The sequence below is a fragment of the Pholcus phalangioides genome, unplaced genomic scaffold (assembly GCF_987345545.1).
Source record: "Pholcus phalangioides strain wild (caught in Gottingen) unplaced genomic scaffold, Ppha-v1.0 ptg000009l_1, whole genome shotgun sequence".
Classification (NCBI taxonomy): Eukaryota; Metazoa; Arthropoda; class Arachnida; order Araneae; family Pholcidae; genus Pholcus; species Pholcus phalangioides.
The window spans coordinates 2,260,177-2,287,138 of NW_028301602.1; the positions used below are offsets into that span (position 1 = coordinate 2,260,177).

At 36.2% G+C, this 26,962-nt stretch overlaps 1 protein-coding gene across 1 annotated transcript in view; it reads right to left on the minus strand.

Annotated features, from left to right (window-relative positions):
- LOC149081622 (uncharacterized) overlaps window positions 1-26,636 on the minus strand; it is a 57,139-nt gene extending 30,503 nt beyond the window's left edge. Inside the window, exons 1-6 of the mRNA XM_089237036.1 lie at window positions 26,407-26,636; window positions 20,413-20,449; window positions 19,421-19,503; window positions 8,432-8,564; window positions 1,076-1,249; window positions 478-588 (exon numbers count right to left, since the gene is read on the minus strand). Of these exons, the coding sequence (XP_089093162.1) occupies window positions 478-588; window positions 1,076-1,249; window positions 8,432-8,564; window positions 19,421-19,503; window positions 20,413-20,449; window positions 26,407-26,462 (594 nt within the window). The 5' untranslated portion in view covers window positions 26,463-26,636. The remainder of the gene's footprint in view (window positions 1-477; window positions 589-1,075; window positions 1,250-8,431; window positions 8,565-19,420; window positions 19,504-20,412; window positions 20,450-26,406) is intronic.
- Between the last annotated feature and the right edge of the window lie 326 nt (window positions 26,637-26,962).

Below are 26,962 nucleotides of genomic sequence, written 5' to 3' on the forward strand. Positions count from 1 at the left end.
TAGAAGGAAAAAAATCTTAAAATTCCCTCTCGAGAAAATTCTGCGTATGACCGTAGCGATAGTAGGATTTGAACAAGAGTCCTCATGAGGCGAGTCTGTCACTATGACTACTCGACAACCCATACACATAAGATGGAATTATTTTTAATCTTCTCCCATGCAGTTTTTAGTCAGTGTGGCCAACAGAACAGAACTTATTCTCCTAAAGTTTTGAAAAAAAAAAGCATTTCCACATCACATACTGCCTCAAGATCATGGATAACGCCTGCGGTGGAGTCACCACGAGGACACTAAATTCTGCTTGGAGAAAACTGAACTTTCATGTTAACATAAAAACTTGAGCATTGACTGCAAGGAATTGCTGATCCTTAGGATTTTTCTGTATGGATTTCTCATGATTCATTGCATTCAAAATGTCAAAATTTACATTACGCTTGAAGAAAGAACAAGAAAGTAGAGGGTGGGAAAAATATTCACCTTCATACGACACGAATTTTCAACTGTGGGTGTGAAAATCGAACCGATGTCTGATAAGCGGACTTTTTTTGTAGATGATTCTTCTGTAAAAGGATCTCTCTTTGGTTTGACCTGTAAATTGAAAATATTTGTGAGATACAATAATGAACTACAATAGCTGACAAATTCCAAAACAAGCAACGAAAAAACAACTTTAACAGATTAGAGTGACAGACTACATCAGTTAGCCAGTAGCTCAGCTTACAAATATTTTGGCCAACAAAGATTGAAAAATTCAAAAAATAAAATAAACAAACTCAAAGGCAATAGATATTACACTGTTTAGGTGCTTTAGTTAACATAAAACAGTTGCTTTGAAAGCTAAATTTCTGTGCTTAACAACAGAATTATCAATCAAGTCAGATGAATTTATATCCATCTCAAAATCACTTTAAAAAACAATGAAAACAACAAGCTTAACAATGACAAATAAAAATAAACAGAAAGAATGTTAAATCATTTGGTTGAATTGGAAAAAAACAGCTTTCAATAAAAATAACTTCAACTAGTGCAATTTTCAAACATACATATCTAGAAAGGTAATTGACCAAACACATACTGGTGATATTTTTCTTTTCCTATGTATTTGTCCAGTAGAGGTTGATGGAGTGCTTGCTAATGGGAATACTTCAGATCCAGCAGATGACGAAGATTCCTCCACTATTATTTCCTCTTGCTTATTTTCTTCTTTCTCCTCTTCCTCTGCATCTTCACTGGAACTAGAAACATAACCCTGGAAAATCAGGAAGGGCAGGAGTATCTTAGCAACCCCCAGAACAAGCGAATCAAAAAAATAACATTTTTCTTTCAAATATTATAGTTTACTGCAATCGAGGAGCTTATTTTCAAAATAGAACATTTCCCCTTTCGATAAATTTACAGTAGAAGTATCAGGAGGAATAAGTTTGCTTTACAAAATTAGGAAGTAGCCCAACAAGTAGCATGTAAAAATACAGAAGAATGTGGGGTCATTCAAGTATTACGAAAGCAGATTTTAAGCCAGGGGGACCCCCTCCCCGTCAGCAAAATTTTGTCAGCAGCTTAGAATATTTCATATTTCAAAAAGGGGTGGTTGATGACGACGTAAGCAACCTTCAAACCCTCTCTCTCCCCCCTTGTCATCAAAAGTCAGTAAATCCGAAACCCCCCCCCCTCGATGCTGATGTAATACTTGAATGACCCCTTATCTGAATATTATGTTTTTTTTTATCAACATTCAAGGGAGTTATCTGCATTTGAAATTGAAAAATGATCTATTTTGAAAGAAAAGTGGTGGAAATGTTCTTTTGGTTAAAATTAGAGCTATTCAAGTCTAAAAAAAATCAATCAATATTCTAAATATTGATTGATAATTTATCACACTCCTCCTCGGCAGATAAAATTTTAGGTCCCATTGGATGACTGCTGTCGAGAGGTTCTGCCAAAAAATACTAAAGTGAATGAACAAGTTGGATATATTCCCTTTTGGTAGAAATGACAAATTTTACACTGTAATTAACAAAATTTTTATTCCATTGGAATAAACCCTGCTTTATAATCTGATAGAGCTCATCCCAAAGATTCAGAAACCATTAAAAAGTGCATTTCCGAAAAAGGAAAATGTTTCCTTTTGAAAATAAGCTCAAGTATAACAAAATAGAAGGGGTGATTGATGCAAAATACGCATTCAGTTTCTTAAAATACCTTGCTCGTTCAGTTCATCAGACTCTTACTGAAAACATCTGGACCATTGTGGGGTCCTGGAGCTTGAAGGTAGTTAGAATCTATTATGCCATACAGCATGCAAAATTTTTTAATTTTTGCTCTTCCCCCTTCAATGGGATTGACCTATAGCCTTTCGTAAGAATGAAGAGATACATCTCCCTCTAAGTGTTTGTTGGTCTTCCACCAACGAAGACCTGTGCTATTATTTAGACTTTCATCATTATTTTACAATAACTAACGCCTCATGAAAACAACAGCAAGCAAGACAGAGTGACTGCTTGTCAAACATGCCCAGACGTGCCAACTTTTGAAATCCAGAAATCTCCCGAGGGGGGTACCCCCCCCCCTCCTCGACACTCATAGACTTGATCAAAAAAAAATTCATAAAATATTTTTCGAAATTTTTTTTTTTTTAAAATAAATTAAGAAAAAGTTACATTCTCCCTCCCCCACAAGGCACGTTCTGCATTGCTCCTGAGAAGAATATAATTCTATGCCATTCTTTCCATGCAGAATAGAGAAATGACATCTACATACTGTTCATAAAGTATGTGTTTCCTTTCGTGGATGCAATCAGTGATTGATAAGCTTGGTTATATGAATTCTTAAAAGCTTTATATTAAGCTGTATATAGCTTAAAGTTTTTAAAGTTTTATATTTTCTTTCTGAAGATGTTTAATTGGAAGAAACGATTTAAAAAATCCAAATTACAAAGCTGCGGACGAAAAACGTGTTTACCGCACGGCTGTTAATGGAATACAATAATGATTATACAGAAATTTTGGCAATGAAGGTCATGCCCCTGATAAATGCTACGAAAACAAAGTCGCGTCTTTGCCAGTTGCTTAAATGCGGTCACAAAGACTTTTTTTTACGGCTGCTCGATGAAAATGACTACCGCTGTCCCCCCTAACGACGATGGCAATTATTGACGCCTTGACAACGTGAAATCTAATTTTTCTGCCAAAATCCGGAGAAATTTTAACAAATCCGGAGAGCGGGAGGAAGGATAAAAAATCCAGAGTCTCCCGCTTAAATCGGAAGAGTTGGCAGGTCTGCATGCCAGTAGCTGGCAAAAAACTGATGTCAACTGTGCCAAAAATGTTGATATCTGTAACACAAACTGTATAAAAAGCAAAAGTCGTCCCTTTTCTGGAATGGTTGATGAAAGGAAATTCACTGGAATAAGTATCTTTAAAATTAATTAAATACTTTTTCGGCTCATCAGTATCCATGTTTTGTTACCGCATGCACGTGACTTCAACAACAAAGAGGAAGGTTTGACCATATGCGCGGCACTATAATCTTCAATTATTATCCAGGACTATTGGCTGCTAAACTATTTCCCTGACAAATAACTTTTCTCGTTACCATCGGAGGGTTCACACTGTACAACTTCCATAAAAAGAAGAAATTTGCACTATTCTCCACTTACTATGCGTGACGTCATTTCAAAAGGGAAAAAGAACAGAAACAAACGACTGCCCCCCCCCCAGAAAATTCTCAGGGATTTTTTCAATGAAGTAGGATATTTTTAGGGACAATTAGGGATTTTTACAATTTTTTTAAATATATGGGAGATTTAAGAACTTTCCGAGAGGTCGGAAGATGAAGCTAAAATCCAGGAGATTCCCAAAAAATTCGGGAGACTTGGCAGCTATGACATTGTGAAAAAAAAATAGATTAGAGTAAATCTAGACTATTTTGATTTTACAGGGGATACAAAGCGAGAAAATGATATTTATGATGATATATCGAATGAATCAGATATGAACATATAAGCTCATTGTGTTGAAATAAAAATCCCTAATTCATACTTTTAACCCTTCGACAGTTACGCATATTCAAAGAAAATCTTCTGAATCGGGCACACGATTTTACCAAAATCCTTTGAAAAACGGCAGGGCCTCTTGAGGTAAGACGATGCCTTCCCCCAGTTGTCAACAGTAGGGTGCCGGATTTTCACTGATAGGATTCCTCCCATCGCAACAATAAGGCCAAAGGTATGAATAGGTCTTTTGTAAGTTGACGATAATAGCCTTACTGAGTGTAAAAAGTCCATGAAATTCAGGGAATAAGTTTTCCGTCAGTGAAAATTCTTCTTTCCATCTGTTTCTTTGACTTCACACAAAATGATTTCCATTTATAGTGATTATAAAAATTACAGCAATATCAAAATCTGCTATACTTTGATATTCACATACATTCGATTAAAAATAATTAAATGACGTATCACTATGGATACATCTGATACGAATTCGTATACAAAAATGTATAAAGAATAGCTATAATTTTCCGTAATAGAGAGGTGTCACATTTAAATTTTACAGTCAATTTTTAGCTCCAATCAGCGGCCAATTCTAGGTCTCACGGCCTATTTAACAATTTTTAAGTACTATAGCTTCGATGATTCTAATGAACTTTTATGAAAATTTTTACACCCCAGAATATGGATTAGTGTCCAACCTTGGGGTCCTTTATGATTCTCATCATTTTTTTCCATGCCATAAATTCACTTTGAAAGGGGCCCCGAGCGCAGGGCATGCGGCTCTGCTTCAGGATGGGGGGGGGGGGGAAATGCATTCAGAAGTTAAGTTGATTCTTCATAATTGAGTACTATTCAATTTTTCTATCTCAGTAGGCTGATACGAAGCTTTTGTGTGTCGGTTGCGGTGTTTATACGAAAACTTTTTTTTTCTTTCTGGTCATCTTTCTAGAGAATTGAATATTTACAAGAAATTACAATACATTTTACTGAAGTTTAAATCAAGATTATAATATGTAGTAAATGATTCTTTTTTTCCCATTCAAATCCATAAACAGAAACAAAAAAATCAATATTATATATGATATGCAAAGGCCTTTGTGGCAGTGCTCCTCAAAGTGTGCGTCGCGAGATGGAAGTATCGATAAATATCACCCTATTAATGCTTCAAAGTGATTCTGTTATGAATGCACATTACCTACTAAAATATCGCGGGGAGCCACCGATGAACCCTGAGTGGGGCAAGGGAATTGCGAGTGACAAAAAAAATTTCCATCACTAATTTAGTTGATACAGTACTTTGATTTTTGAAGAACCACCTCAAAGTGCGTAAATAAGCACGCAAATCAATATCTTGAGCTCGCCACTATGCCGCTGTGAGTCGCGATGAACCTTCGGAGAATGCTATATGAGTACACATCCATTGTTTGTGTGTGTGGGATTGGGGCGGGGGAAGGCCATGCCTAGGAGAGGTAGTCATCTCGCTCAACTGCCCTGACAACGAATTGTTCGTCCAGGCATACATTCGTTAGCCATCGAAAAAAAATTGTGACTTGGTGAAAACGTTCTAGAAGAAAGACACACAAAACACATCTTGATGTATGGGAGCCAACTGAATTAATATTCAATGAATAGAAAGGATTTGGTGGAAAATGAATCTATGAAACGAATCTGATGCTTCCATGCATATTACCGAAATTAACAAAGAAAACCAATATACGTTTCCACCTGTGGAGTAAAATATCTTTAGTACAGAACAATGATGGGATTACCACTTACCCATTTTTGGTACAAAGTTTAGATACGTGAAGAATTCATGCTAAAAGGCGTGTATCGATCGTCTTGAAAAAAAAAAAGAAAACAGTGTCGGATTATCTTTGCCATTGTCAAAAGTTACCGGTTATCAGGACTCAAGAATCAAGAGCTCATTCAACACTCCCAAAGAAGAGGGTGGGTTGGTTATTTTGGGAGTGTTGGTTCAATACGGATGAAAGTATTTAGGGGAAGGGGGGACGCGAGCATAGAAATGAGTACGTATTGGTGAATAGTTTGAAGAAAAAGAGGGGGGGGGAAGATATTTCTTTTCTTATCAAAAATACGTTCGTAAATGAGGACAATACATGTCTATTAGTGAGAATATACAAATACAACACCACAACAGGCAAAATGCCCAGCGAGGTGGCTGAGAAAAAGATGTCCATAACAAATATGGATGTCATCTATTTCAAAAATAAAGCAACCCAATTAAAAATGTATCGTCTTGTTTTTCTCAGTTTGATTTTATACTGTGTTTGCTAAAAGAAAACAAAAATGGGAGATATAATATGTGGCCCGACCAAAAATGAATAAGAAAATAATTTTTCGGACGAACAAAAATTAAATGAAAGAAATAATTTGCAGTTCTGCTGACGGGTAAAATAGGAATAAAAACCAATATAGGGACAGTAGTATACTCTGTACTGTATTTAAAATTAAATTGAAAATCAAATCGAAAATTATGTATCGACTATATGAATTGGGCAAAATGTTCCATGGGTTAAGATCAATTGTGAATATCGATCTCAACGATTTCCTGATCCTGACATCAGCACATCAAGCATTGGCCAGGGATTTCCAGCCACCTTGCGAAATAGCCGGTCTAAGCCCGAATCATTTCTGAAATTCAGACGGACTTTGGCCAAAACTCTTGGCCCATTTGCGAAATGGCCTGCCTCATCTCAAATCGGTCGCGATTCGGGCTTTGGCAGTAACATGTATATAGGTGTACTTACTGCCCAGGAACTGGATACAAATACTTATATGCAGGTATGTGACTGAAATCTATAGTCCTTCACCATGGCATTTAGAATGGCAGATTCTCAATCTGAATCACCTTGCAAACTACTTTCAGACTACAAGAAAGCTAGACAGTGGTTACCAACAAACAAGGGACTCTTGTAATCTCTCATACCTGGGACCAGTACAGGGCCAAGCAACTAGTATCCTGGTCTGCCTATTTCAGACGTGACAACTTTTGGAATCCAGAGATTCTCTCAAAGGGGGTACCCCCTCCCCCCATAGACTAGATCAAAAAAATTCACAAAAAAACTTTTTCGAAATATATGTTTTAATCAATTAAGAAAAAGTTCCATTCCCCCAAGGCAGGTTCTGCATTGCTTCCCCCCCCCCCAGCAGAGCAGAATATACTTCCATGTCAGTCTTTCCATGCAGAATAAAAAATTCACATCTACATATACTGTTGATAAAACATAAGTTTCCTTTCGTGGATGCTATCAGTGATTGGTAATCTTGGGCATATCAACTCTTAAAAGCTTTATATTTAGCTTTATATAGCTTAAAGTTTTATATTTTCTTTCTGAAGACATTTAATCAGAGGACACAATTAAAAAACTTAAAAATACAAAGCTGCTGACGAAAAAACGGCAACCAAGGTCATGTTCCTGATAAATGATTGCCGATAAACACTATGCAAACAAAGTCACGTCTTTGCCAGTTGCTTAAATGCGGTCACCAAGACCTTCTTTTTACGGCTGCTCGATGGAAATGACCACGGCCGTCTTCTACGGGTATTTTTCCAAACAACGACAGCAGTCATTGACATCACGACAACGTGGAAGCTCTTGTAAAATCCAATTTTCTGCGAAAATCCGGAAAAATTTTAACAAATCCGAAGAGCGGGAGGAAGGATGAAAAATTCAGAGAGTTGGCAGGTCTGCTATTTCAAGAATGTTAATTACAATGTGTACCGCTACATTGTAGACAAGAATCTCTTGGTTCAAGATACCCCTCTTCAAACTGTATACAGACACAGTAACCCTGTTATGCACATACTCTGGAACAAGGACGGTGTAGTGCCAAAAGCTACAGTATAACGAAGAAGGTATGTTCTCTAAATGGCAACTCAATTCCAACTGTTCAAGTACACACACAAGATATTCAAATAACACTGGATTAACGATTCATTGACTGATCTAAAGACATCATAGGCACACCTGAATATTTACCTATCCCGAATGAACAAGCTGAAATATTAGAGACTGATCCAGTTAAAAGCGTTAAAGCAACATACGTGGCGTACCCCTTTGGTTCTTTCTCCTTGATACAATAGCATCTGTATTCACCATAACCGTTAATGACTTTAAAAAAACTAAATACCCTGTCCAAACATATCATGTATCTTTTAATGTTGAATTTTATTCTAAACATGGTATTCATGGAACATGGTTTACAGGCAGATTTAGTTTAAGAAGGACAAAAACTGAAAGGAATCACATAAAAAATTTCTCAAGCACTTCAAAATGATTGTTTTTCAAGAACTTTTAAAGACCTGAAAATGAACTTGTTTTCTTTTTTCAAGGACTGTAGGAACCCTAATTAAATTTTAAAAAAATCTGGTCATTCATTTAAGCAAACCTTCAATAAAGAAAGCTGATACAATGAACTTACTCCACTTTTTATGGCTTTACATTTTTTATCTGCAGTTTTGACACCAGACAAGAAATCCTTCCTTTTGTAATTCTGGCAATATGTATCCCTGAATTTTTCATATGGCCAAATTTTATCTCGTGTAATCCAGCCACTATTTAATAGAAGAGGGAAAAAGAAAAGGTTGAAAAGATGTCATCTGAGAGGAAATATGAAATGCAATAAAAATAATGCATCAATAGAACAAATATCGTATTGAAATTAATCAGGGTAGAGTTTTTGACATGACAAGCATAAAAAACAGGTTTAAACTGTCGAAAACAGTCAAAAACCTAAATGAATGCTTTTTGATAATGTTTTGAACACAATATCAAAAAGATAATGTGTAAAGGTATATAACATGATGAAAAACTTACTTTTTTGTATATTACAATGTTTTATTTTTAAACATTAATTTATTACAATAATAAATCAAAGCTACTGATTACCCGTGTTCAATTTGCTAAGGGGAATAGAGCTGCTTATTCAAAATATGTATGATAAGGGCATCACAGAGGTAGGTTTTAGACTTTAACTATAAATCAGTATTAAAAACAGTAAAAAACTTATTGTCAATGTTGTCAAATAGTTTTTTAACCTGATAGATATGCTAAATAAAAAAAACACTTTTATATAGATTAAAGGGTTTTATATTCGGAAATTATAATTACTGAGAATCTATTTTCATATTTTAAATTTTCTGATCTGCCGAAAATTTTATTCCATGTACAAATTCTTACGCAGAATCTGTTATAATACACTAATTATACACATTTATTTTCATCTAAAAATTTCTTACAGCTCAGGATGTATAAATTCACAGAGTTTTAAAGAGTATTTTCAACCAAAGCAGAGCCGCAAGGACTTAATACCCAAAGCATTTGTTTTGCACATTTAAATTTAAATACAGCTTCAATTGCAAAAACCATTGTATTATAAATGCTAGTAAATATACCATATCACAGTGCAGAAGTAAAAATAACTAAGTTTGAATAATTGTTTCTTAAACTTCATGTACAAGCTAGCATTGCCAAATTAAATGACATTTCAGTTCAACAATTTAGTATTTTGATCGCTAGATATATTTCAATGTTATGCACAATAAGAGTAGGCCTATCTCAGTGATCATCCAGATAACTTAATAATAAACAGAAATAAACATTACATACACTATCTACCAATAAGTATTTGGACACCTGTGATAGAAAAGAAAAACTAACTTTATTCAAAATCAATAGTTGGTAGAGCCTCCACGAGAGGCAATTACAGCGTGAACCCTCCGGGGCATACTTTCCACAAGTCCTTGTGTGACGGCTAGTGGTATTTTCTTCCACTCGGCTTGGAGAAGACATGTCAGTTCCTTCACTGATTTTGGACGGGTAGGGCACCCTTTAATTCGGCGATCCAACTCGTCCCAGAGGTTCTCGATAGGGTTCAGGTCTGGGTAGTCCATTCGATGAACCCCATTGGCACCATACCAAGCCTTGGTTAACCTCGCAGTATGACAGCTGGCATTGTCGTCCTGGAAGTAATAGGGGTCCACCCCGTAAAACTGCCACAACGTAGGAAGCACATGGTCATCCAAAATAGTGCAGTAGGCATCGGCGTTGAGCTTACCATGAATGGGGACCAAGGGTCCCAGTCCATACCAAGAGAAACACCCCCAGACCATAATTCCACCTCCGCTGAACTTGACTGTTGGCACAATGCATTCTGGCGGGAGACGTTCTCCAGGCAGACGGCAGACCCTGCCATCCGAACGGTAGAGGGTGAACCTTGATTCGTCGCTCCAAAGAACCCGTTTCCACTGATCTACGGTCCAATTTCGATGTGCTTTGCACCACATTAACCGAGCAACGCGGTTGGACTTTGTGATCAAAGGCTTATGGGCAGCAGCACGACCATGAAAACCAATCAGATGTGCTTCCTTACGGATGGTATTCATTGAAACAATACTCCCGGATGCCTGTTGAAACTCCTCGTGGATGAGGGCCATCGGCATCTTGCATGCGACTAATGCCGATGTTGTTTCCTACACGATATATAGGCCTACCGGTGGAGGGCGTGACGTATCTCAGGACCGCAGATATTGTCATTTGCATAGGTGTCCAAATACTTATTGGTCGATAGTGTATATGATGTAAAACTTTTTTAAACACTTATCTGCTGTAAAAAGAGTACAGCAGATGATTTATATCAAAGCACATATATAAGCAGTTGAAGAAATTTTGGAAGGTCGAGAATCATCTTGAATCAGAGAATGTCAAATTATTCCATAGTTTTCCCTTCAGTGTTTATGCTATGCTTTATTCAAATTGACCACATATTTTGTCCAAAATAATTTTGTAGAAAGGAGAAATTGTTTTAGAATCATTAAATATTTATTCTTTGTATAATCATTAAATATTTATTCTTTGTATAATCATTAAATATTTATTCTTTGTATAATCATTAAATATTTATTCTTTGTATAATCATTAAATATTTATTCTTTGTATAATCATTAAATATTTATTCTTTGTATAATCATTAAATATTTATTCTTTGTATAATCATTAAATATTTATTCTTTGTATAATCATTAAATATTTATTCTTTGTATAATCATTAAATATTTATTCTTTGTATAATCATTAAATATTTATTCTTTGTATAATCATTAAATATTTATTCTTTGTATAATCATTAAATATTTATTCTTTGTATAATCATTAAATATTTATTCTTTGTATAATCATTAAATATTTATTCTTTGTATAACATCGTCACTTTAAACCTAGGCAATATTTGAGGTTTTTGATGTGACAGTTTAAACCGTCAAAAATTCTCATGTGTCAAAAACCTACCAACCCTGAAATTAATTGTATTGAAATTAACATTACCTTTTCGCGAGCCATGTGTAAATTTATAATCCTGAGAAAAATAACTTCGAATTAGTATTTGGAGTTGTATCACAGGAGCATCGGTAGAACTGGAAGGGAGGAGGGTCTTCTCGGCAGTTGCCTCCGGCATAAAATTTTTGGGAAATCAAAAAATGTTATAAAATTATCTAATTTCATGTTAAAGGGGAGGGGGCATCAATATCATATTCGCCACTTTCTTGAAAAAGAAATTGTAGTTATAGAGCTGCATTGCATGGAAGAAATAAAATTTAAGTTTGAAAAATCTGAACTGATTTTATTAATTTTGTAAAAGAGTCGGTTTTATGTAGGTTTTTAACAGCTGGCTGATGCGAAGATATATTCAGGAGAGAAAATTCTACTGCCTTTTCAGGGAATCGAACCAACGTCCTCTATCTTGCCGGGATAGCGCCCTAGACTGCAAAGGCAACAAATACCTCAATCTCTTCTTAGAGTTCGTGTGCACTGAATGGGACTGTACATGGATGGTCTAACCTAATTCAGGCCAAAGCTCACAAGGGCTGACACTGCAATCAGATGGCGACTTATCTATTACTTGCAATAGAATTTTCTGTTTCCTAAATATATCTTCACATCAGCTAGCCGTTAAAAACCTTTGTATTGAACCTTTGAATAGCGGAGAGTGACATCCTCAGACAAGTCTTATGTTCATGCCATTTTTTTCCCTTCAAGCACGGCCATCTTAAGAGCATTGGGGCCCACGGGCCAACTTATTTTTCTGAGATTCTACCTGGGAAACTCTTGAGAATTTCAACCAGTTCTAATTTTTGTGAGGGCCCTCTTCTCTTGAGGCCCATGCGTTAAGACGGCACTGTCTTCAAGTCTCGGGCACTGTCATACAAAAAGCTCATAATATTCACAAAGACACATCAAATACAAATACAATGCCACAACAGGCAAAATGCCCAACGAGGTGGCTGAGAAAAAGATGCCCATAAAAATATGGATGTCATATATTTCAAAAATACAGCAAACCCAATTAAAAATGAAATTAACCGAAAATTATAAACAATATATACACATGATAAAATATTATACAATGCCCATGAAGAATACTTATGGCTGTCTAATTCTAAGTATGGATAACTTCTCGATTTACCCCAACATGTTTATTGTATTTCTTTTTAAACGTGGCAATTGTGTTAATCCCTGCAACACCATAACCTCGCACTGTCCCTTACAAATTGATACTGGTGTCCCCTTGTAAAAGCAGTCGATTGGTGGTGCACTAAAAGTTCATGGTCCATCCTATCTATCCCATTGAAAATTTTGAACACTTCGATCATATCTCCTCGACACCTGCGTTCATCTAATGTAAACATTTCCAATCCTTCAAATCAGTTTACACAGCAACAATGTATTGAGCAAATCCGGTATAACGGAATGAAAAAGCAGTTATAACGAACTCAAAAACAAGTGTCCAAAAAAACAAGAATCTCCATCTACTCTTTTAAAGTTTTTGAAAAAAAATTGGCCACAATTGAAATTGCAAATTCAAACAGTAGTTATAGGATCTCCTAGGAAAAAGATCTTTAGAATTTATGTGGACACCGCTGTCTTTACCTGGTTTCAGAACATTCATTCCAGAAATGTGCCAGTAACCGGTGCACTCATGGGAGAAAAGGTTTTGCAATTTGCAAGTGTTTTTGGATACGAAAACTTTTAAGCAAGTGTCGGTTGGCTGAATCGTTTCAAGGAATAGTATGGTGTAACATCAAACCAGATTTAATGTATAAGGCGGCGTAGTTCCTTCTTACTTGGCTGCATTTGTGATTTGCTTGCACATGAGCACTGCTGGTGTGCTAAGAGTTCTCCATCCTTAGAACAGAATATTCTGGAAACACGTGGAAGAATAATATACACGGGTGGGTCCAAAACAATGCAGGGAGTAGGAGCAGATTACAGCATATTCGGTGACAACGAAGAGAGAGATTACTCGATCTCAAAACTTCACGATCGAAATACAGTATTCCAAGCTGAAATGCTAGCCATCAAGAAAGCTGTAGAAGTGGCAACAATATTTCCGGATAATACCATAATAAAAACAGACAGCCTGTCCTCTTTGAAAGCTCTCAAAGACCCACTCGCAACAAATCCAATGACTCGTGAAGTCTGTAAGCTACTTATTCAAAACAGCAAAATACATCTGTGCTGGATTAAAGCTCATAACAAAGATCCAGGAAATGAGCGAGCTGACTTCCTTGCAAAGCTGGCCACCAAGGAAGGAACCCCCATAACTTACCAATCTCTCAATCAGTATACAAAAGAAAGTGGATGCAAGAATCATTATGTCACTGGCAAGAAAGATGGGACACTGAATGTACAGGGCGTAAAAATTCATGAAATTCTACCCAAAGTCAGTATACACCACGTCACGTGCCTGAGAGGCATGGTGGTAAGATGCTCGTCTACCATCGTGAAGGTTGTTGTCAGGGTCCCGGGTTCGAACCCAAGGGAGGATATAGATGAGATATTTTTCCTAACGAACTCGAGGCGACCACCGATAGACAGCACCTTCACTTCCAACCCATCTCACTAATGGCAGTAAATTGCAATATAGCGATATGACCAGAGTTGGTGTTTGGTGAAGTAGTAGTATACACCACTTGCCATGGCCCGGGACAAGCTGACACTCTAGAAACAACGTATCATCAGAAGTCTGATGAATGCAAATCGCATAATAAAACTTGTGAAGCATCTTGAAACATGCAAAACTGAATTCAGACGTCCAATTAACCGGACAGACGATTTCGACGACTACGAATGTACTGCTTCAGAACCAAGACCAAAAATTTCTAGCAGCATCCCATGATCACAAGACTCAGGAGTAAAGAAAGATCAATCCAGGCAGCCCTTCCTCCCTCGGAGATGCCATCTACATCCCAATTACAGCATTCAGATGTAAATGTCATAGCTGCCAACTTTTGAAAATGAAAATTCGGGATATTTTTGCGCAAACCCGTATTTTATGCTTAAACCACTCCCTAATAAATACAATACAATAGGGATTTTTCCAAAAAAAAAAAGGGATTTCTAAACGTATAAGTTAAAGCTTAGGGAATAAATCCCTACTCAAAAACTGAAGTCAAATAAAAATAGGGATTTTACACACATGGAAGTTAAACCCATGGGAATAAAATTCCTACGTGAAAAACAAGTGAAATTGGAGGCCAAAATTTCAATGATGTAAAAATAAATATTGTGTTCAATCAGAAATGCTGTGAACAAGCGAATGACCCCAAAATCATCGGAAGATGAAGCAAAAAGCGTCAATTTTTGAAGAGCGCTGACTTTTTGTGACGCTTGCTTGATTTTTTTTTTTCATTTCACGAGTGATGATGGCAGTCTTTCCATGACCGATGTTTATGTCCGTAACACAACTTGTACAAAAAGTAAAAGTCGGCCCTCTTCTGGAACGTTTGATGAAAGGAAATTCATCGGAATAAGTATCTTTAAAACTGATTAAATATGTTTTTGCTTATCAGTATTCGTGTTTCGTTATATCGCACGTACTAACTTCAACAAAAAAAATTTGGCCATATGCGCGTCACTATAATCTTCAATTATTATCCAGGACTATTGGCTGCTAAGCGATTTCCCTGCATGATAAGACAAACAACTTTGTTACCATCAGAGGGTTTGTAAAATGGGAAATTTTCCCATTTATTTATGACGTTTGGCGTCATTTCGAAAGGAGAAAAAAAAAGGCTTCATGCCCCACAAATTATAGGGATTGTTTTCATAAGCGGAGATTTTTTTTTTAATGAAGTAGGGAATTTTTACGGACAATTAGGGATTTTTGAGATTTTCTTAAAAATTTGGGAGATTTAAGAACTTTTCGGGAGGTCGAGCGATGAAGCTAAAATTCGGGAGACTTGGCAGCTATGAAATGAGCATGGTCGGTCAATGTAAATTAGTGCTTAATTTTTTTTTTCCTTTGGTATATATTTTTTTATTTTTCTGTTAATACTGATTGTATCGTGCTCAATGTTCTCTGATTTATTATTTCCATAGAATGTATATGGTAGTTCATAGCAAATCTGTGTAAATAAGCTTTTTGTGTTTATTCTTTGGTTACATAATTATATTTCATTTTTCTTTTATGCTAATCTTGATTGAATCGTGCTCAATGTGTTTTTTTATGAATTGTTTCCACAGAATGTATATAATAGTGAGCAGCTAATTAGTGCAAATTAACGTGAATAATATTTTTCGATGGTTTATATCAGGGTTGTTTGGTTTAAACCAAGTGGTTTTTAAAAAAAAATCAAATAAAAGTTGCCTAAATATAATTTTTTTTTCCTTGAAAAATATCATATTGGTTCATTATTAGCCAAAATGTTTTATTTTTACCACATTTTATATCCTTGGGGTACATTCTGATGGTATATCTTTAAATGACTTAAGATTTTATAAGTGGTTTTTTTCAAAAAGTCTCATAAAAGTGGCCAGAATATATATATGTTTTTCATATGAAGTATCTTCGTTATTTAAAGTTATATATAAAAGCCAGAATTTCTCATTATTACAACATTTTCTAACTTTTGGCTACATTCTGATGCTCTATCTTTAGCAAATTCATGAATAAGGATTGCATCACGCATCTAAATGTAGTGGTGTATTATCTCACAGGGTTTCTTTTTCCCTTCACAAAGAAGCAGCTACAGTAGTGATGACACCTAGCATGATGACACCATCATGCTAGGGGCAGGTGGTCCAATAAAGACACCAGCTGTCCTTAAAGGACAAAGACTAGTGTACTAGTTGTTACATTACCTCAAATACATTTTCATTTTCTTTCCCATAAGAAGTAGCACATCTCCTACTGTATATCTCCCAGTCTTAATATTCAATAGTTGTTTTTTTATACTTTCACACACACACACACTGTTAAGCCCAGTTAATCAAGGTTCTACTGTATAGTAGTAACAGATTTCTGAAAAATAATCAGCTATATACAGGGTGATTATAATTTAAGTTTTGATTCCAAAACTATACAATAAGTACTGATCAGAATGACTTGAAAATTTGCATGGATACTCCTGAAGCAATGGAAGTTTCTTTCGCGCAAAAGAAAAAAAACGCAAAATGTGCAAGTAGATGATGCTGTACTTGGCCAGCAGTATAACTTATTTTGTGCAACCACATCATTTCGGCACTTCCACAGCATCAGTGTGTGGATAGAACTTCTATCAAGATGCACATTGCAATACCAGCAAAGCAGCTGCTGAAGACCCATTTTGACAGACAGGATGCACCTTAACCCTTGCAACTTCTGGCTGTGGTGGGGGTACCTCAAAATGTCATAAACAGTGGTCAGATTGCAAATTTTAGTGAATTGCAATCTCCAGCACATTCCCTATATGTTAGAAGTTCCTCAGGAATATTAACGGGGGGGGGGGGGCACGTTTGGTTTAATAAAGCTGAATTGCAAGCACATCCACATTATGACCATGGCATACTCCGATTCTGTTGTTGAACAAGAATTTTTGTGCTTTCAACCTCATAGCCAGAACACGTGGTGGGCAACATATTTATAACATTTCTTAAGTAAATTGTAGTTATTTGTTCAATCACTCACTCTATTTTTGTGATGTTTCCATGAATTATGAAATCGTGAAATGCTATAATTAAAGTATCATTCTGCCATGACTGGCTATCGTTTCCATTCTGCGAGCAAATTTCCCACATGTTGGATGATGTCATTAATTTTACATTTTTAAGTATTTTTTCCCCTTTATCAAGAATATTCATGTCAATTTTCAAGTCATTCTGACAATCGTTCTTTTTTTTACAGTGTTCTGAAATCAGAACCTTAGTTATAATCACCCTGTATATCGTAAATCATTGCTAATTAATCTGCATTATTTATGCTTCTTTAAATACATTATATTCAGCTAATTTTTATTACTTTTTGCAAAATAGCTTCCTAATTAAGTATACTGAAAGTAAATGGAGAAAAACCTTTATATATTATATGATTAATAACAACATTAAAAGAATTTTCAAACACAGTAATCCATTGAGTTAAGCAAAAAATAATTAAATTGCAAAAGTTGGTTTTTGTTAAAATGTAATAAATATTTATTGATTAATTAACATGGGAATAGTGTTAATTACATTAATAAACATTTTACTTTAGTTAATTATTGGAAGTTTGAATGATTTTTCAGAAATTTCATTGTTTTTAATGTTAATACTAGTTAAAACAAAAAAACCGGTTTTTTGGTTTTTTTAAAAAAAAAAAGGTTTTTTTACCAACCCTGGTTTATATAGTTTATTTCATTTTTCTCTTAGTTAATCCTGATTGAATGCATCCTCAATGTCTTCTGATGAATTGTTTCCATAGAATGTATATAATTATTTCATTTGTTGAATAAATAGAAGATGCTCTCCGACATGACCCAGCGTCCTAGGAGGTGAAGTTGTCTTGCACAACAGCTCTGGGCGTGTGAGCGGCCATCAATCAATCATTCCATCTTTAGAAGCGATCTGCCAAGTTATTGCTGAGGTCTCTGAAAAATAATGGATTGGTCCCTTCTCTGAGGACCATCTCCCCAAGAAGTTTCCTACGCCGAGCTGTCAGATAGACTCTTCACGATCTGCTACGCTGGACTAACCCACCGTTCTTGAATGCTCTTGCTTTGTCATCAGAAGGACTAAATCTAATATTAGGAGCCTACACATCATCACCACTGACTGGAACCTCTACTCGGCATCGAACGCTCGCCTTCAGCGACCAGGACTCTACAGAGTCGTCTCTGATCGTTCTTCTCTGCAGACCAGATTCTACTATCTTGATAGATCGTTCATCATTGTCTATCGGACAATATGATCTTGTTGCCGCCGACCAAAAACTACAGACTCGCAGTTGTTAACTGCTTGTTGCTGTTAATCGGATTCTATGGTTTCATCGTTATCGACTATCCATCTCCACCAAGTGGGCCCCACTAACTCATCATCGCCAATCGACCGGACCCTATAGACTCGTTACTACTTGTCGTCAAGAGGACTGATTGTTTGTGGACTTACCTCGACCCCTTCGAATTCAGACTCGTGAAAAAGGTGATTAACCTTTCAGTTCAGAATTGTTTGTTGTTAAGAAACCTAATAAATTATTTGTTCATTGTCAATGTGTCTTTGCCTAGTCACTTGCAGCGACACATACAAAAACCCTTAATGCAACGCAAACGTTGCAAAACCTAATGTCAAGCAAGCTATGGATATGATAGCTGGAGTCTGGAAGAATATTGCTCAAAAGTAATTTGTAACAGTTTGATAGGAAATGTAATTGCAGCAGAATTCTGCGAAACACTGAATTAAGCTGATGAAAGTGCACCCACCAATTTACAGCCTTTCTGGAAACACATTGCAAAAGAAACTTTCATTCCGAATGGATGCTAGATTTCTTTTATCTGAAGATGTATCCTCACTTTGAAACCTTTAACGGACAATGTTCATATCATACAAGAAACAATCGCTTACAGATAGCAGTGACAAAGAAGAGCATGCTTTGCCCCTACAGCATTTGAAGCCTTAGCTAGTTTGGAACTCTAAAACAATATCAGATCAGGAAAACCTTTCAGACCATTTGTTTGAGCATACGTTTACTTTAGAGGAATCTGCTGTTTCCTCGGCTTTGGCAATACTTGCAAAAAAGGAAACTAGGCCTAATAATAATTAGATTATTTGACTCTAAAATGTTGATAAAGTAAAGCTTATACAAAAAAAACTTCAATGCTAATTAATCCGAGTTGCTTTGAGTTATTTTTTAAATTCAACTTCATTCTTTTTATTTTCTAGAACGTAAATAAGTATTTCTTCCCTTAGAAATAAATTTGGCTACGATTTGTTTTGCACATGTTACGAATCGGAAATTCTTCCATTACGGAATTTCATTATAATGAAGTGATTTCTTCTGTCTCTCGAAAATTTCGTTATAATGGGATTCGACTGCATGTTTATCTAATGCGTTAAAACATAAGGTATATATATATACAATACAGATACTGGCATATTATAATACTTCTTAAAAGGTAGGCTTACTTACTAATTTTTGCTTCCAAAAAAATAGACATAAAATGAATTCTTTTTAGACTCTGGAATCTTGTCACTGTTTGGAGGATGCACTATCTACAAAGAATTAAAATATATTTCTTCAGTATACATAAATGAAAGGGTACAGTATGTAAAATAAATTTTACGAATATGGGTCATTCTATAATAATAATAATAATAAAAAAAAAAAATGTGTATAAACTGTTTCCGAGACTTTATAATTTTTTTTTTTTTTTTTTACAAAATTTCAGAGCACTCTAGCAGTAATTTTAATTTTTTTTCTAGTTCATTTAATTCTCGCTCATATGGCATTTAATTTGTTTCAGATGGTATTTCATTTTTTTAAATTATTGTTTGTAGTAAAACCTCAAAATCGGGCTATCCCAGCTTGAAAAAAGTGTAAAACAAAGAGACTTTGAGCAAATCTGGAATTTTTTTTCAAAAAACATCTCATATATGTGCCATTGTCCGTCTCCCAAAATTTTTCCCATTTTTGGGAATGAAACATATACATATACTCATACACTAAAGTTATATATTTATGACTTTGGTTTATGAGCGTAATTCATTCTGTAAACATGCTCGTAATCTAAAACATTTGTATATCAAATCAAACTTTCCCATAAAGCATAAGATGAAAACAAATGATTCGTTTGGCAGCCATTTCCCTCCATTGTTCTATCTATCCCCCTATAGTGGAGTGCGACATCACCATGGCCCCCAAAATAGTGGGCTGACAGGACTATAGCCCAGTGCTTCCCCAAGATGATTCCTATCTTTTTTCTCATACTATAATGTGCTACAGTGGGACCCATGAAGAATATGATCACGGAGCCCGACAAAAATCCTAGCCAGGAGGGGACATGCAGCAGCATGAGAAGCAATGAAATTTTTTTTTTCCAGACGTTTAATTAAGACTTATGTTGTTGATAGACATGGTCCAAATATAAATATGGTACAATGATTGGCATCTAATGAACTTACTTCGCCTGGCCATGGTTTCCATGGCTTCATTTGCGACCTGTGAATAGAAGAAATGTGTATTTAGAGATTTTAGTGAATGATTAACACACTCTACAAAATGAAAATACATCAAGCACAGGTTTACACCAATGATTCAGAAACCCCGCAGTATATTTTTTTCAATGATAATTCTTTTTTGCGATTTCATTTCTCCTTACTGGTTCTAGGTTTAATTTGTCTCAAGTGTAAAGATAGTCTTACACAGTTTTTTGTCATTTTACACTGAAGAGCCAAAAAAACTGGTTAACCTGCCTAATATCGTGTAGGGCCACCCGCGAGCACGCAGAAGAGCCGCAACACGACGTGGCATGGACTCGACTAATGTTTGAAGTAGTGCTGGAGGTAATTGACACCATCAATCCTGCAGGGCTGTCCATAAATCCATAGGAGTAAGAGGGGATGGAGATCTCTTCTGAACAGCACGTTGCAAGGCATCCCAGATATGTTCAATAATGCTCATGTCTGGGGATTTTGGCGGTCAGCGGAAGTGTCTAAAGTCAGAAGAGCGTGTGGGGGTGTCGCATTGTCCTGCGGAAATTGTCCAAGTCCGTCGGGAATGCACAATGGGCATGAATGGGTGCAGGTGATCAGACAGGATGCTTAGTTTACGTACCTGTCAGAGTCGTATCTAGACGTATCAGGGGTCCCATATCACGCCTACTGCACACGCCTCATACAATCACAGAGCCTCCACACCAGCTTGAACAGTCCCCTGTTGACATGTAGGGACCATGGATTCACGAGGTTGTCTCCATACCCGTACACGTCCATCAGCTCGAAGCAATTGGAACCGAGACTCGTCAGACCAGGCAACGTGTTTCCAGTCCTCAACAGTCCAATGTCGGTGTTGTCTGGCCCAGGCGAGGCGTAAAGCTTTGTGTCGTGCAGTCATCAAGGGTACACGAGTGGGCCTTCGGCTCAGAAAGCCCATATCGATGATGCTTCGTTGAATGGTTCCCACGCTGACACTTGTTGATGGCCCAGCATTGAAATCTGCAGCAATTTGCGGAAGGGATGCACGTCTGTCACGTTTAATGATTCTCGTCAGTCCTGTTCTTGCACAATATTTTTTCGACCGCAGAGATGTTGTAAATTTAAGTCGTAGATTTAATTTTTTACCGGATTCCAGATATTCACGGTACACTTGTGAAATGGTTGTATGTGAAAATCCAAATTTCATCGCTACCTCGGAGATGCTATGTCCCATCTCTCGTGCACCGACTATAACACCACGTTCAAACTCATTTAAATCTCGATAACCTGCCATTGTAGCAGCAGTAACCGATCTAACAACAATGTCAGACACTTGTTGTGTTATATAGGCATTGCCGACCACAGCGCCGTACTCTGATTGGTTCCATATCTCTTTATTTGCATACGCATACCTGTACCAGTTTTTTTGGCTCTTCAGTTTATCTTTTATTAATATAAACAAGAAAAGTGGAATTGTTTAACCCGTTGTCACCTTATTTTGAATTGTTTCGAACCAAGATTTGTTCAATATTGCTTAGCTGTCTCATATACAAGAGATGCCCATGGCAAAAATGTGTTTATTTTACAAATAAATAAAATTAGTAAACACTTGCTTACATTGGATAAATGCAGGTGTTGAGGGGATATGATCAGAGTTCATAACTTTAATGGAATGGATAGGATGGACCATGAATTATTAATACACTGCCAATCGGCTGCTTTTACAAGGGGACACCAGTAATGACTGGTAAGGTGTAAATCTAGGTTGTGGTATCGCAGAGAATTTTTATGTGATAGGGTTGTTAATAAATCGAATAGCATACTCCTGGAGGTAGTAAATTTTAACACAACTGACACATTTAATGTTAATTTTATGATACACAATATGTATATCATAAAATTATGCTTTTGAAATACCTGATCAATGGTCACCCCCAGTTTTACAGATTAATTTTTTTTTTATCTCACAGGTGTCTGTAAATGAGGTTTTACTGTACATCTACTTTGGCAGTAGAATGTTGTAGCATAAGCAAATCGCCGATATGATGTTAGGGGAGTTTCCGCGAGAATCATCGCCAACCTCAGAGAAGTGATAATATATTTGTGCAACATAATTTTAATTCAGAAATGTTTTTGTAAATGTAATTACACCTGAACGTGTAATATTTACCTTCACGCCGTCGGTGGCCCATGGACCACTTTTGTGGTCAATGTCACAAGATTCTCTATTATATAATAGGCCTAGTATTGTAGACCCTGGCCAGGTTTCAGTTTACATTTTGTGTTGTTGCCAGATTCTATACATCATTGTTGTACATTATTTTATTCTATGTGGTTATGTAAATAAGTAGTCTGCAACAAGAATATACTAATTTTTCAGCGTTGCTGATCCCACAGTTTAATTTGCCAGTGTGATAATGGATGATGGGGGAAAGATTTTCCTCAAATACCAGCGGTGTACTGGGAACATTTGCACTTCAATTCACACTGAACTAATGCAGCTAATATCTAAGGCACTTCGTCCAGACAGCTGTACGCAGAGTAGCACTTCTTCCATCGCCATGTATCTCTGATCTCAGTAGCGTGCTTGAGCACTGCTCTGGTCATCCGGCCTCTTCATCTGACTGCCACCTCATTACCTACCAATAATGGATCATGTATATTCCTGTGCTATGAGAACTTGCCGTTGACAACAGCGTCTTACTGTCGCCATTCCTGGGTTCATTCTCCTTGGATACATGCTGAAAAGACATCGCCGGGAGATGCTTAAACTGAACATTCATGAAGTTGTGGTTCCCGTGATGGAGGGAATATGAAGGGTGTCTTGACAGACTGCACTGGTGAGAGCTAACCATTTTGTTGAACTTTTATTATTAGCGACTTTAAAGAAAATAATCGTTGTTATTCATTGTTCTCATCTGTTTAATGAATCAATGTTGGATAACAAAAAAAAAAAAAAACCGGGAATGTAAAATACGGGAATGCTGCAAAAAAGGTAAAGATATTGCATGAGTTGGCCTGCAATATCCAATGGCTACAGGTGAAATAACATCTTCAGTGACGTCACGAGCTTCGCTTGGAGGACCTTCTGTTATAGATGATGCTGAGCATGACTACTGTGTTTATTTATTGATTACTACAGCCCGGAAGTTCAGACACTAAAAATGATCGAAATAGATAGGCAAAAAGGCACAAAAATACCTAAACTAAAATAGGCATTAAAAAACACATTTATAATTTATGAAAGGAATGAAAATTAAAAACCAAGGTACTAAGGGTACAAAAAACTACCTGAAAAATTAGTTGCACATATAATCCGTCTACTTTTTCAATTAGAGTTTATAATAACTACATTATCCCCATTAAATTGGTTTCAAGCTCAAAATAGCCCAAGCTTCAGGTCCCTCACGGTTAGGTCAATTTCAGAGCCACTATTACCAGATACGGAGTCCGAAGGTAAAATTATCTGTGGGCTCCTTAGCTGCGAATTCTTGTTTATTTGATGTATTACATAATGATTATAATTCCTATAGTTGGAAAACAGCTACCTTGTGCTCAATTGTTGTAAAAAATACTTTTTAATATTACCACATATAGCTGTGGGACTTTTTCAATTGCAAGGCCCTGTGTAGCAGCATCTGTCACACATCCTCTTTGGGTGACTGGTTGATTTAATTAATTGAATACAAATATGTATGTGAAATAAATAGCCATGGTTGTTTGCAGCGCATTTACGATGTGAAAAAATAAAATCAAAGCAACATGGGCCACAGAGCGCTGTCTGCTCCTACCCCCAAAGCAGAATGTGCCGAAATCTGCGACGTACGTCGCAGAACAATTACCGCTACTGCAGAACAATTTGGAAGAATTTTAAGAAAAAGTGCAAAAAAAATTTTCTCAGCTTCTCATATATAGCTGCATTCATCTGAAACAATCATTGACGTCTAACACCATCCGGTCAAAGCAAAGTAATGGGAACACCAAGTTCGTTATCTCTTAGATTGCTCATTTACGTTTAAATGTGAGAGCTGCAAGAGGCGAGGAAGCTGCTGATAAATATTGAGTTGGAAAATTTTAAAACCAATTATTTTGTTCTCAATGCTCAAAATATCCAAGTTTTGCAGATTATGACTTGTGAAATTCAATTATAAACTGCCACATACCATAAAATAGACATTCATGGCAAGGAAAGTTCAAAAAAGGCATTTTTTAAAAAAAGCTTGAAAATAGGCAAAAGGCATTTTGCCTGAAATTTCTGGTTCTATTGATTACATAAGTAATTTTGACTCCTCATTAAGAGACTTTAAATGAAAAAAATGACAATTTTAAGAGGGACAAAAGAAAATGTTTGAATGAAAGAACATTTTTTCGCATTATAAGATATTTGCGAATTAAACAATGTTTAAAACATTGATGATGGAAACAAAATAGAAATGAGTGAGAGGGCATTTGTTTGTACTAACGAAATATACACATTAAATGCAGTGTTTACGTAATACATTACACAACCATTTTTTTTTGGTGGTAAATGTCAAGTGAGAAATCAAAAGAGTCGTAATTAAGATATACAAATGCAGTAAAACCTGTATTGAGCAGAAACCTGTCTTAAACGAAACAAAATTGTGGTCCCATGATTTCAATGCCAAAATACACATTAAAAAACCTGGACCAAACGAAACCTGTCTAACATAGAAACGGAAAGGAAAATTTTTTTCTTAATGGAAAATTTCACACAAACATTATGACTGTGACCAATATACCAAAGGAACATATAAAATGTTAAAATTCTATCAAAAATTTTTATGCAATTCTTGCTTGCCAATGCGAGTTCTACTTCACCCACCTTTAGTAAATAAAAATAAACAGTTTCAGTGGTGGGGGTCATTTTGACCCCCCCACACATTCTTCATCTTGCGACCCCTTGAGAAATAAATGTACCTGGACCATCTTATTTTAAGTACCTTTCAAGCTATTTGTTTACACTTCTTTGATGTTATTCTACTCATTTCATATTATTCTTCTATTTATTAACTTATGTTATTCTTTTCCTTCACCTCTATAGCATTGATTAAAGTTTCCAATGGTGAAGTGGACCTCACCATTTGAACAAGCTGGACCTCACCACAGCTGGAGAGTGCCCGAAGAGCGCCAGTTTCCTTTAACGGTTTCAAATTAATGGTGAAACATTGGATATCTGAGACGAGCATGAAAATAGTGTATGTAAGACCTGTGTAATTAACATGTCATAGTGTTGTTTGCAAGTAATGTGTTTCCGACTTGGAATAAGACTAATTTTGGTGCGTGTGAAAATATATACTTCAATTTGTAAGTTTTATTTTCCGAGTACATACATTTAAATCATATCTATTGCAAATCATCGAGCTTTATAGTGGCCGGAGGAAGGGGCGTTATGACCAGGCAAAGTCATGTTGCCCCCCCCCACCCTATAAAAGGCTCAGGTGCCGAGGATTACATATAGTACATTATACACACATATTAAACATAGAGGATAATGCACAAACTGGTCTTTACATGACATATTGACACCATCGTTAAAAATTTCAGAAAAGTAAAAAAAAAGCAGGTAAATGCTGTCAGTTACAATGAACAGTGACGGATGGAGTTTCATACAGATACTGCGAAAACCTTTACATATTTAGTAGTTATAGAGTAAATCCTCTATAACATAGTATACATTAATTTATATATATTTAAATCATTTGCATCCGTCATCATTACACAATTTTACACATTATTGAACCTGTATTAAGCGGAAAACCTTTGTTCAAATGGAAAAAATTTCTGTCCCTCGCGATTCCGTTGAAGAAAGACACAGGTTCCGTCGTATCAACATTCAAATATCCGATTCTATTGCCAAACAAAAATTTAAAACTTTTAAATTGAAACAAATTTAAAAATAAACAAGCTAATACTGTAATAAAATGAATAAAACGTCAGCTTATGGATGGAAAACGGCATTACCACACAATGTCCCCGTACTCGAAGGTGTCCAACGAACCACTCATTGCTATCGACATGCGAGTTCAAACGATAGCGACTCTTATGAAATACACGAATTATATTGTTGTGATTGAAACTCAAAAGTACGGTTAAAACAACAAAAATGGTTCAAGCACGACCACCTCTGTTAATTTGGAGACGCAAAGCCGCTCGATATGATAGAGACGGGCGATACGCTCATGAACCGTCTGGAAGAGCGGCTCTTTTCAAAGGGCGAGTACACACAATACAATAACAATTATACAGAGCTTTCGGCTCCTATGACCATCTCCTCATCACTAAAGAAAAATAACAGAAAAAAAGAGAGATATAGTGGAACCTCCCCAACGGACACTTCCCGTTAACGGACGCCTCTCGTTAACGGACACTTTTCTGATTCCCGGTCCCGTGGAATAGGGCTTTGATGTATTTCAACTTTCAACTCCCGTTAGCGGACAGTAAAATCGGGAAAAACTAATTTTTTTTTCGATTTTGCAGAAGAAATAACTTATAACTTAATAAAAATATATACTGCATA